Source organism: Pempheris klunzingeri, chromosome 14 (assembly GCF_042242105.1).
Source record: "Pempheris klunzingeri isolate RE-2024b chromosome 14, fPemKlu1.hap1, whole genome shotgun sequence".
Lineage (NCBI taxonomy): Eukaryota > Metazoa > Chordata > Actinopteri > Acropomatiformes > Pempheridae > Pempheris > Pempheris klunzingeri.
This window is the reverse complement of record NC_092025.1, coordinates 296816-307943: the sequence shown is the minus strand read 5'-3', so window position 1 is coordinate 307943 and position 11128 is coordinate 296816. Positions and strand designations below refer to the sequence as shown.

Here is an 11128-nt window from a genome sequence, read left to right as displayed (position 1 = left end):
TGATTTTCTCTGATTTAACATTTACTAATGAGTGTCCCTGCCTTCACCTGCTACACACCTGACACTTCATTCAGAAAACACTGCGGCCGGTACACATGTTCCATCGTGCAGTTTGTTTGTTGTTTTGACCTGGACAACTAAGATCCTTTAGTGAATCCATCCACGATACACAAAAATTCACAAGTAAAAGTTCGGCATGTGAAGTCCTATTTAAGTGACACTACATAAGCATTCGGCAGTACACTGTCCATGACATTATCATTGTTGGCTTGTGAACTATGTGTAAGCAGTCCAACCTCTGGGCTTGTGTTCATTTTTCAGATTTTTCTTTATAAGAGGTCACATTGTTGGAAAACACTGCTTTCATCCGTAACACTGTGTTGTATTCTATAAGTTATTCTTTATACAAATCTTAATCTTAGACGTGACTAGTAATTATAGTTGTCAGGTGACTGTAGTGGATTAAAAAGTACAGTGTTCCCTCGGGGGTGTGCTGGAGTAAAAGCACAAAGTAAGTGGACACACTGAAGTCATTAGGGTCATTAACTTCTTGGTAGTTATGTTCAGACCCTTTAAGACCCGAGGCCACACGGCTGTGATGGAGGCCTTCCTGCAGGACACAGTCTCCGCTTCTTTAATCGAAAGTGATGCGGCTCACGTTCATTCTGAGCAGATGTTTCAGACATGAACATTACCTCCGTGACGATGAAGGCATTCTATTCTATTCTAGTGACACGTGGGTAATAAAAGTTCAAAGGGGGCAAAAAAAGAAAGTGTCACTCAACAGAAGAAGCCTGTCACACCGTCTCCTCCTGTTCTGCCTCCACTATTAACTAGCTCATTTCCACACACACTGGATTCTGCACTGATCTGTTTCTTACTAAGTTTAAGAGAAAACCTTTCCCAAACAAACAGTTTGGTCAACCCTGACACCTTCCCCCTGATTACTGTGGATAGAGCTGTCTTCGATAGAGCCCCCCCCCTCTGCCTCTGCATGTGGAGAACAAACAACTTATCTATGAGTGCAAATGGAAATGTGGAGAAAAAGTGGAGTGTTTCTGCAGCAGATAAACACTCGGAGTGAAACCAAACCACCCAGATAGTCCTACCTTCCTTCTTTATCTGCACCCACAGGAGGCAGGAGGACCTCTCACGCCCCGGCCGGGGTCCCACGCCCCAACTAGGCTGTGTGTTACCATGGCAACCGCAGTGTTCCCACCCGACCAGGACCCTCCTGAAGAACATGTCCAGCGGTCCAGCATCCAGAGACACAGACACAGACACTGATCTGACCCCCCCCGTGGGTTTACACTAACCGTGATAAATGAACCTGACCTCAGAGCGGGGGTGTAGTGGGAGCTGGAGATATGAATGCACTGTGAATACTTCTGTGTTAATGACTTGGTTTTGGAGCACCTGCTACATTCACCAGCGCCTCTTAAGAAGTCACAATATTCAGTACCTGAGGGAGGGGTGGCTGCTTTGTGTATATGCTGCACTACATGACTCTGATCTTTAAGGCAATCAGCAATTTTAGGATTTGAACTCAATGAGTCCAGAAGGCGAATTTACAAAGCTGCTTTTTTTTTTTTCTTTCCAGGACGTAGACAAACTGTGGAGGATTAAAGAGAAACTGCAGCAGACCACCACCAGCTGCCCTGCTGCAGTCTGGGCATAAGAAGATGCTGTCGATGTGTCTGTGTGACACATCTAATAAAAAACACATCTCAGCGCCGCCTCATATCCTGGAATCTAAAACTAAGTCAGATAACATGACATCAGCTGACATATCGTAGGATTAAATCCAAACCCATGAAACCATCACACATACAGTGGGTACGGAAAGGATTCAGACCCCTTCACTGTTTCCACCACTGTTTCCACATTTTGTTATGTTACAGCCTTATTCCAAAATGGATTAAGTTATTTTTTTCTCTCATCAATCTACACACAATACCCCATAATGACAAAGTGAAAAAAGTTTTTTAGAAATTTTTGCAAATGTATTAAAAATAAAAAACTGAAATATCACATGTACATAAGTATTCACACCCTTTGCTGTGACACTCAAAACTGAGCTCAGGTGCATCCTGTTTCCACTGATCATCTTGACTGGAGTCCACCTGTGGTACATTCAATTGATTGGACTTGATTTGGAAAGCACACACCTGTCTATATAAGGTCCCACAGTCAGAGCAGAAACCAAGCCATGAAGTCAAAGGAACCGTCTGTAGACCTCCCACACAGGATTGTATGGAGGCACAGATCTGGGGAAGGGTACAGAAACATTTCTGCAGCACTGAAGGTCCTGAAGAGCACAGTGGCCTCCATCATTCATAAATGGAAGAAGTTCAGAACCACCAGGACTCTTCCTAGAGCTGGCCGCCCGTCCAAACTGAACAATCGGGGGAGAAGGGCCTTGGTGAGGGAGGTGACCAATAGGCACCTAAAGGACTCTCAGACCATGAGAAACAAGATTCTCTGGTCTGATGAAACCAAAATTGAACTATTTGGCCTGAATGCCAAGCGTCACGTCTGGAGGAAACCAGGCACCGCTCATCACCTGGCAAACACCATCCCTCCAGTGAAGCATGGTGGTGGCAGCATCATGCTGTGGAGATGTTTTTCAGTGGCAGGAACTGGGAGACTAGTCAGGATAGAGGGAAAGATAAATGCAGCAAAGTACAGAGACATCCTGGATGAAAACCTGCTCCAGAGCGCTCAGGATCTCAGACTGGGGCGACGGTTCACCTTCCAACAGGACAACGACCCGAAGCACACAGCCAAGATAACGAAGGAGTGGCTTCGGGACAAGTCTGTGAATGTCCTCGAGTGGCCCAGCCAGAGCCCAGACATGAACCCCATTGAACATCTCTGGAAAGACCTGAAAATAGCTGTGCAGCGACGCTCCCCATCTAACCTGACAGTGTTTGAGAGGATCTGCAGAGAAGAATGGGAAAAACACCCCAAATGCAGGTGTGCCAAGCTTGTAGCATCATACCCAAGAAGACTTGAGGCTGTAATCGCTGCCAAAGGTGCCTCAACAAAGTACTGAATAAAGGGTGTGAATACTTATGTACATGTGATATTTCAGTTTTTTATTTTTAATACATTTGCAAAAGTTTCCAAAAAACTTTTTTTCACTTTGTCATTATGGGGTATTGTGTGTAGATTGATGAGGAAAAAAAAGAATTGAATCCATTTTGGAATAAGGCTGTAACATAACAAAATGTGGAAACAGTGAAGGGGTCTGAATACTTTCCGTACCCACTGTAAATCCAAGAGCTACGGGACTCCGAGGACTTGACAGAGTTGGTGAACACGGTGAGGTGTGTTAACGCAGTGTGAGATAAAGCTCCAAGCTTTCTGCTACATGTTGAAGAAATGCTGTTTTGGCTCATTGCTGAGTTCTTTCAATTAGACGTTGACCACAGCTGAAGTGTGTGCAGCGGTTCGGACATGAAGGATGTTCATTCTGATCCATTCTAATAATCTACTATTATAAACTACTGAAAGAGGTCAACTAATGAGCTCACTGAGTGAATTAAAAGCATTAACTCACATACATTTATGCTCTGCCTCATCACTCAGCAGTGAAAAACAAAAGTCCAGTCGGGTGTAATAAGGGTGTGGGCGGCCAGGTTAGGACCAGATAAGGAAAAGTTGCCCCCGTGCCTTCTGGTCCACCCAGATGTCATCACGGTATGCTAATGAGCTGGGGGGCCTTTAAGTGTCAGAGCCCGACAAGCAGAGCAGTTAGGAGCCTGAGAAGCAGACGGGGACGCACAGCAGCCATAAGATATGAGCACATGAAGGGAAAAGTGTCTGCGAACAGCATGGAAAAGGTGAGTGTGTGACACTGGGGGGGTGGAGGATGGCTCAGTCCTAAACACACCCATCTTCTTTAGTAGAAAGAGAATTATCTTCTGACCTTTTTTCAAACAGCATCTTTACCATATGATTACCATTTTCATTGGCTGACCTTCACTGTGTGCATCTCTAATGAGCCTTTGCCTTGCAGATTACAAACACAGCAGGAACTGGCTGCTAACAGCTCTGTCTTGCGCCCTGGACAGGATATCATCTTATACTGTAAGTTTATTAAAGAGACACTACAGTATAGATGATGTACTATCCAGGGTTTCATTCCTCCTCCGGCATCACATCATTCAGCCTAAGGCACTGCCGAGGGGGGCCGTCAAACCGTTACCATTACTGAGTTTTAGTAATGGTAAGGGTTATACGGCCCTCGCTCAACATCATCAGGACCGGGGCCATGAAGAGTCAGTGATTAATGTGTTATTCATGAATGTTTGCAGATGTACTTGTGATGCATGTAAAATAAAGCTTATGGCTCCCAAACAGATGAGGACCTCGTTCTTTTTGGTAAAAGCACATCTGAAGCAGAGCTGCAGCATTCTGAACATCTTGTGTTTGAAGGATGACACCAGCTGTAGTATTTTCAGGCAGCAGTTGGCTTGTCTAAGCGGTGATCTCTGCTGCGCAACCGGCTTGTCTAATCACTGGGAAGCAGCCGTTGCAGAGAGCAGGGAGAGCTTGAGGGGCTGACACAGCTTCTGTGAGACATTCAAGCCCCCCCCCCTCTCTCTCCCTCCATCTTCACCCCACCACCCTCCGACCCCCACCCCCCCATCGCCCTTGCTTTAGGCCACTAGCTGGTTATTCATCAAGATGCCCCGGATAGAGTAACCGTGGAGTTAACTCACAGGCAGCAGGAATGAATCCAATCACCGTTATCTGACCCATTTTAGCATCAGGTTAGTGCTCCATTTTGCCATCCATTAGGGAGACAATTCAGCCCTCGGGGGCAGAGCTGGGCTTTATAAGAGCCAGAAAAGCAGAGTGAGGAGGAGAGGGAAAAAGGCAAGAAAGCAGCAGAACAAAAAGTGATAGTCGCTGGGACGGATGGCCACACTTCAAAGGCAGTGGAGGCTAAAGTGATGTGGGAGTGGAGGGAACAGGGGCGGATGGTACGTCAGGGACATTTGAGTGAACATGACTGTGCAGGTTCCGCTAGCAGAGTAGCGCCCGCCAAGTAAAAAGCTCTGAAAGCCAAAGATAAACCATCGGCCTTTTCACAGCTCGCCAAGTGTGCTCTTCCACGAACACACTGTCAAACTTGTGTCAAAACAGCCATTTGATGTCATGTTTGCTGCCTGAAATATATCTTCTTCAAATAAATTCCAGTAATTCACTGCAGCTTGTGTAAGCTTCTTTTAATTGACATACTTACTCCACTTGACTGAGGCAGATACGTCAAATGTCCTCAGAGTCGGGGCTCTCCGACCGCTTTCCACTTCGAGCATCATATAGGTCACATTTCTAATAATGTCTTACAAGACAGCACTGAAAGGATGCTGCTGGTGCACAAAGAAGCAAACGTCTAAATTTAGAGTACAATAATTTCTTCCTTCAAACAGGCACCGTCTCAGTGGGAGCTCAGGGACCGAGGATATGTGTCACCTCACAGCTCCAGCTCAGACTCATGATGAGATCTTATCCTGTGTTCCACTCTTCAGGTCGGTCCCTTGGAGAGTAGAAATACAAGCCCAGCAGGGTGCGCTTCCACCTCTTCACCTCTTCACCACCGAGGTCCTTCCATCCCCTTCACTTCCTCAGCTTCACCGACAGCTTCAGCTTGACGTCCCTCAGGAAGACGCGGCTCAGGTCCTCGCCCGCCTCTCGGGCGATCTGTGCCACCATCTGGCCAGCTGCGCCGATCGCCATTTTCTGCAGACGCAAGAAATACGGAAACATGAGGTGCCAGGGAATAGGTTCCTCAATACTGATATTGAGGAATGATATCCACCATGTATTTACTCTCTGTCACCACAAACACAAGCTAAAATACTTGTGACTGTCAAGTGTTTTCTCCAAACTGAAGGAGCGATGTGATTACAGGAATATCTGAGCAGAAATAACATTATTATTAAATAATAACATTTTTAATATAAGATGCTTTTAGTCCATTTTCTTGTAGTGATTTCTAATTCCACCTATGAACTGTACATTTAGATCTCAGTCATCTAAAGGACCCCATTGGCCGTCAAAATAAATGAATGAATAAATTCATATCTAGTCCAAAAAACTGGACAGTTCTTTGGTCAGAGTTCTTCCCGACCTACATTCCTGTGTTGTTAAAGGAGCCTGTGAGCCTGAGCCTCTCCTCGGAGGTCACTGGCCTTGAAACGCTTCAGGAAGACAGATGTAGCTTCAAATATTCTTTGCCATTAAATATGCATGGTTTCAGAAAGGCTGCTCAAATATTTACAGGTTAAAAACACAAGGAAAAAGGAATCTGGCGGTGCGGGGGAACAACTAATGAATAACAGAGGCCATCAGAGAGGCTACAGGTGGAGGGAAAGACTCCACGTCCACCACGGCCATCTTCAATTAGTCTGGGAGATTTCAAACTGGTGTTTCTTACAAAGCACTTCACATTCCATCTAAGCACTGTAAATACGACCTGTGTAACAGGAGGAAGCGTTCATCTACGGCACAGAGCGAGTCTACTGATGAGTCCAACCCTTTATTTAGCTCACAAAGCGCAGAGAGCACTTACCTTGTGAGATTCTTTCTTGACATAAAGCTTCACAGAAACGTCGAGCTCACCGTTTTCTCCATCTTGCCAGAGTTCAACAACCTGAAAACAGAAGCATTCACATGGCTGCACAGAACAAAGCACAGAGCCAGCAGGTGGAGGCTGGGGCCGAGAGCTGCATCAGAGCACGGCGGTCAAAGTGAAAAGACGGGCTTTAAATAAGCCAGAGGGCGTGTAGGGCGTGTAGTCACTGGGCTGAGAGCAGAAGTGGCTCACTGGTCACCTGTGTCACTGAATAGGGCACTTCCTGGGGCAGATACTCCAGAAGCTTCTCTCTGACGATGTTGGTGCAGACGTCCTCTGGACTCTGGTCGGTCAGGACCTCACTGTGGTACTGCCACGACCCGGGCTTGGCCGCGACCATGAAGTAGCTCTAGATATGAAAGACAAAACAAAAACTAATTCATCCAAAACTAAATAATGAGAACTACAGCTATCCTGTAAAACACTTTAAAAGATGTTGTATGTACTAAAGGCTGATTACGTGCAGAGGAGGAAAAGCTCCTCGGTTAGTGTAGCACTCATTTAGTTTGACTGTGGGACGGCTCCTTCTAGTTTAATATTGTGTTCAGAATGATGGAAGGCGTACCTTCAGTGTGTCCACGTCCCGTCTGTCCACGGAGGAGAGCATGAAGACGTCCTTGAAGTGAGGCCAGCCCCGCTGGCTCCTCAGCACCTTCAGCTGCTCTCTGCTCAGCGCAGACTGTGGCTCCGCGCTGCCCTCCGGCCCGGCTGTGGCCTCATCAAGCGGTAACTCGGAGTTCCTCTCTGGCCTCTTTTCAGCCCACGGAGGCTTGATGACCGGTCTGACCTGCATTCTGCACCCGTTCACCATCCCGCACGTCAGCACCGCTGTGACATCCAGCAGCCTGTCCTTAGCCTTGACCAGGTCTACCTTTAAAACAGAGGAGCACCAGAGAACACACCTGTAAGTCTCTTCAGCACAGGCGAACAGTTCTTTGAATGCTTGGTGTTGTTCTATAATTCTCATATTGTCAACAGATCCCGTGAAAAGACCCAAACCAACAATGGTGTGATCCTACTGACAAGCATCACGAAGAGCACGGTCACTCTTAAAACACCACCAGTGGATGACACGTCTCTAAGACACCTTCACTATAAGACAGTTTACCGGAAGCTACAGCACCCTGCTGCTTTGGGAAATTATTTAGGCTTCTGAAAGAAAACCACATTCTATAGCTATGACCTGCTTGTTAAGGTTTACGTCTTGGGGCTGAGTGCCGTAGTCACTCTTGATCTCTTCGTGGCACAAATACTGAAACTTGGAAACCTCGTCATTTTATCTAAGTCTACATTCTGATCAGACAAGAACCGTCCTCGGGTAGATCAAAGAGATTTATGACAGGAATGCATCACATCACTGTAAATGTCTTATCGACCAATTCGCTTTAAATGCAGAACTAACGATGAGTGTTTGTTGGTGTGAAGGATGCCTGGTGCCGGTGTAACCTAAATACCTTATTGAGCACCAGCACTGCGGGGATACCAGGGTGCTGGGCCAGGCACTTGAGCACCTCGAAGTCAAGGCCCCTGCGCATCCATCTGTCCGACACATCCACCATGACGACCACTGAGAACGGACACGGTGAAACCTTGAAACGCATCACGGCACTGCACTCTTAACGTTAAATCTGTTAGAGGACAGCACTGCAGCTCAGGGTGAACTAACCAAAGGCTCAGAGTAACTTGGTATCATACTTAGGTCTGCTTCTTTGACTGTGTTCCAGGGATCCAACAGCAGAGACTTCTCCAGGTGGTGTCTGTGGAAACAGTCCACTCACATATCAACACTGTCCTATTACACTGCATGCAGACTACACACTTTGACCGGTATCAGCTAAGAGAAAAAGAAAAGCACCTTTTGACCTTTGACACAGTGGTGAGTCCAGGAGTGTCCAGTAAAATCTGGAGGGAAAAAAGGACACACCCGTGAATTGAGTAGAACAAGATCCTCCAATTAGAAGCGAAGGGGCATGAAGAAGCTCTTACTATCTGAGTATCGTTCTCCGTTAGGACGCCCAGTGAACGTGACCGTGTAGTGTGCACCTTCTTGGACACAGCAAACACCTTCAAGAGAGAATCATTGACTTCATGAGTAGGGCAGATCATTACAGTGTGTTGGTTTCAGAAGGGAGACAGTTTAGACAAAGACCTTTCTGCCAAGGAGCTGATTGGACAGTGTGGACTTCCCAACATTTGGGGCACCTATCATGGCCACTTTCAGCACTTTGGAGTTGTCGGGCTGATCTGGATGTCTCAGCAACAAGGATAACTGTTCACCTGAAAACACAGAAACAAAATGAATCATCAGGCAGACAATACAAGTTACATGACAGCGGGAAAAAAAGGAAGCAGAGCATCAGATTGGCAGGTTGACGTCAGCATGACTGGGAATGAAGCTGGGCCAGAGCGATCAGATGAGTTTAGGGGTGTAAATGTCAGATTACCGCTGTCCGGTGGCACTGAGGCCGGAAGGCGACCAAGGCTGCCGTCCGCCTCTGCCGGTTTGCCTTTTATCAGTCTGTTGAGAAACGCCTCCGATGTAATACAACAAGCAGGAGTGAAGATGAATCCGTTCCTCCCTCCTCGGCTGCAGGCGGCGTTTCCTGCAAAGACATCAACACCTCCATTACCTTGGTCCCAGAAGAGCTGCCTGTTAATATGACTCAGTAGGAAACAACCAGCTCAGAAGCTCCTCCTGTTATTCAGTAAGTGTGAGAGCAGCTGAGCTGTTGTCTCCTCATGTCAGGTGAGCTCTTCTTCAGCACCTCCTCATCTCTTACACCTCCAGACTAAACCAGCATGGAGTGGCTGAACTACTGCAGGACTGTAGCTCACCCCCACGGGTCCTCAGGACAGGTGCCCCCCGTCCCTCACAGAAAAACAGTTATCCTTGTCAACTATCCAACACGGGAGGTGTCCTGCTTCACTGCAGAGGACTGTGGACACAACGCGTTACGGAGGGGGGGGGGGGGGGTTACAGGGTCAAGTATCGGTATCTGAGTGTTTTGGTCCAAAGGGACAGAGAACCCCCCCCCCCCAGGTGCCAGGGTGTGTGTGTCCTGTCTACAGGAGCTGCCGCAGGTCACTGAAGGCATCACGAGCTAGACACAGCAGACAGACAGGCAGACAGACAGACAGACAGACAGACAGACAGACAGACAGACAGACAGACAGACATGGAGGGACTGACCCGCTGAGAGCAGCCATGACGCACTTTGCTGCCGGGAGGAGGCCGCGGCCCGCCCGGAGAGGGTTCGGGTTAGGAGCCGAGCGCACACCCTGAGAGCCATGGAGCTCGGCCCGGGTCCCCGGTCCGGCCGACAGGACGGGGTGTTTCTGTTCAGAGGGGGGCGGCCTGTGTACACTGACACTGCCTACAGGGTGACACCATGCTGCTCTGACCGAAGAGGACCGTGTTCCGCTGTGAAGAGGGTCCTGGCTGAGGTCTGGCTCCGCGCTGCACCGCCCCCTGGCGGCCGGCGCGTGCGCTGCACAATGTCCCCCCCCCCCCCATCAGCTGCAGGGCTCACTGGGGTCTGAGAGAGGAGGCCCTCAGAGCTTTACAGGGCAAACACAGGTGGGTTTGGTCGAGGGGTGAAATGCTCTTGTTTGACGTGCGTGTCGTTATCGAGGGCTGCTGCAGCAGGATGAGCTTCATCCCTGATTCTAAAATGACAGCATAGCATGAGAGCAAAACACCAGGGAAACAAAGAAAACGAGAGCTAAGGGATGCGATGCAAGATAGTTCAATATGTGGGAACTGCAGTGAGTAGAGAGAGCAAACCATTCAGCGCTATGTAAAATGTAAAATGATGACAATATTTGACATTAATATGTAAATCATTCTGAAGGCACGTGTCATTGTGCTGCTGACCCTCTGCAGCTCCCAGAGGGTCAGCCTCCCTGTTTGGAGCCACCTGTCTGCAGCAGGTAGGACATTCACAGGCTAATATCAGCCAAAGGCAGCTTCGGATCAGCTCATCACAATGCACAAACATATCTGCCGACATGAGCAACTCTCAGTTTAAAATGGATGACGGCGCTCAAAGGATCTTTTGGCTCGGCTGATATCCTCTAGATTACTTTGTGAGCAATGGTGCACCCATACAACTACAAATCAGTCAGCGCTGTGCAGACTTTTCTTTCCCTCTTGTCCCTTGAGTACACGAAACAGAGCTCATCCCTGAGGGTGCTTGAAGCACAGTTGTGACAATGCTGTCGAGGATAAATCAGGCATCCATGCTTAAAGCAATATGCCAACCTGTGGAAAACACTGCATGCTCACACAGTCGCACCCTGTGTGGCAACGAATTCACAACGACAAGATGATATAACGACCTGATAACCACGAACCTGTGAGGTTAATCATCAGACTAAAAGGACGAGGTTTGCGTATTGATTGATTACTGTAACATGTTGTTTTCATTCTGTGTGGCAGAGCCAGGCAGAGCAGATGTCTCCCCATAGTCCATCAAACACGCC

At 47.9% G+C, this 11128-nt stretch overlaps 1 protein-coding gene across 1 annotated transcript; it reads right to left on the bottom strand.

Moving 5' to 3' along the window:
• Positions 1–5222: 5222 nt before the first annotated feature.
• Positions 5223–10036, bottom strand: eral1 (Era-like 12S mitochondrial rRNA chaperone 1). The gene is made up of 11 exons (XM_070843840.1): positions 9837–10036; positions 9091–9249; positions 8796–8923; positions 8633–8710; positions 8502–8548; positions 8342–8403; positions 8101–8213; positions 7212–7517; positions 6846–6995; positions 6584–6664; positions 5223–5751 (listed from the first exon to the last, which is right to left on the bottom strand). The coding sequence occupies exons 1-11, from the start codon at positions 9934–9936 to the stop codon at positions 5629–5631; spliced, it is 1347 nt and encodes a 448-aa protein (XP_070699941.1). The 5' UTR covers positions 9937–10036; the 3' UTR covers positions 5223–5628.
• Positions 10037–11128: the final 1092 nt, after the last annotated feature.

Coding starts and splice junctions, on each gene's coding strand:
- eral1 (XM_070843840.1), bottom strand. CDS start 9,936: ATGGCTCTCAGGGTGTGCGCTCGGCTCCTAACCCGAACCCTCTCCGGG. Junction 8,404..8,501: donor ACTGTGTCAAAGGTCAAAAG/GTGCTTTTCTTT, acceptor CTGTTTCCACAG/ACACCACCTGGAGAAGTCTC. Junction 7,518..8,100: donor CAGTGCTGGTGCTCAATAAG/GTATTTAGGTTA, acceptor TCTGTTTTAAAG/GTAGACCTGGTCAAGGCTAA.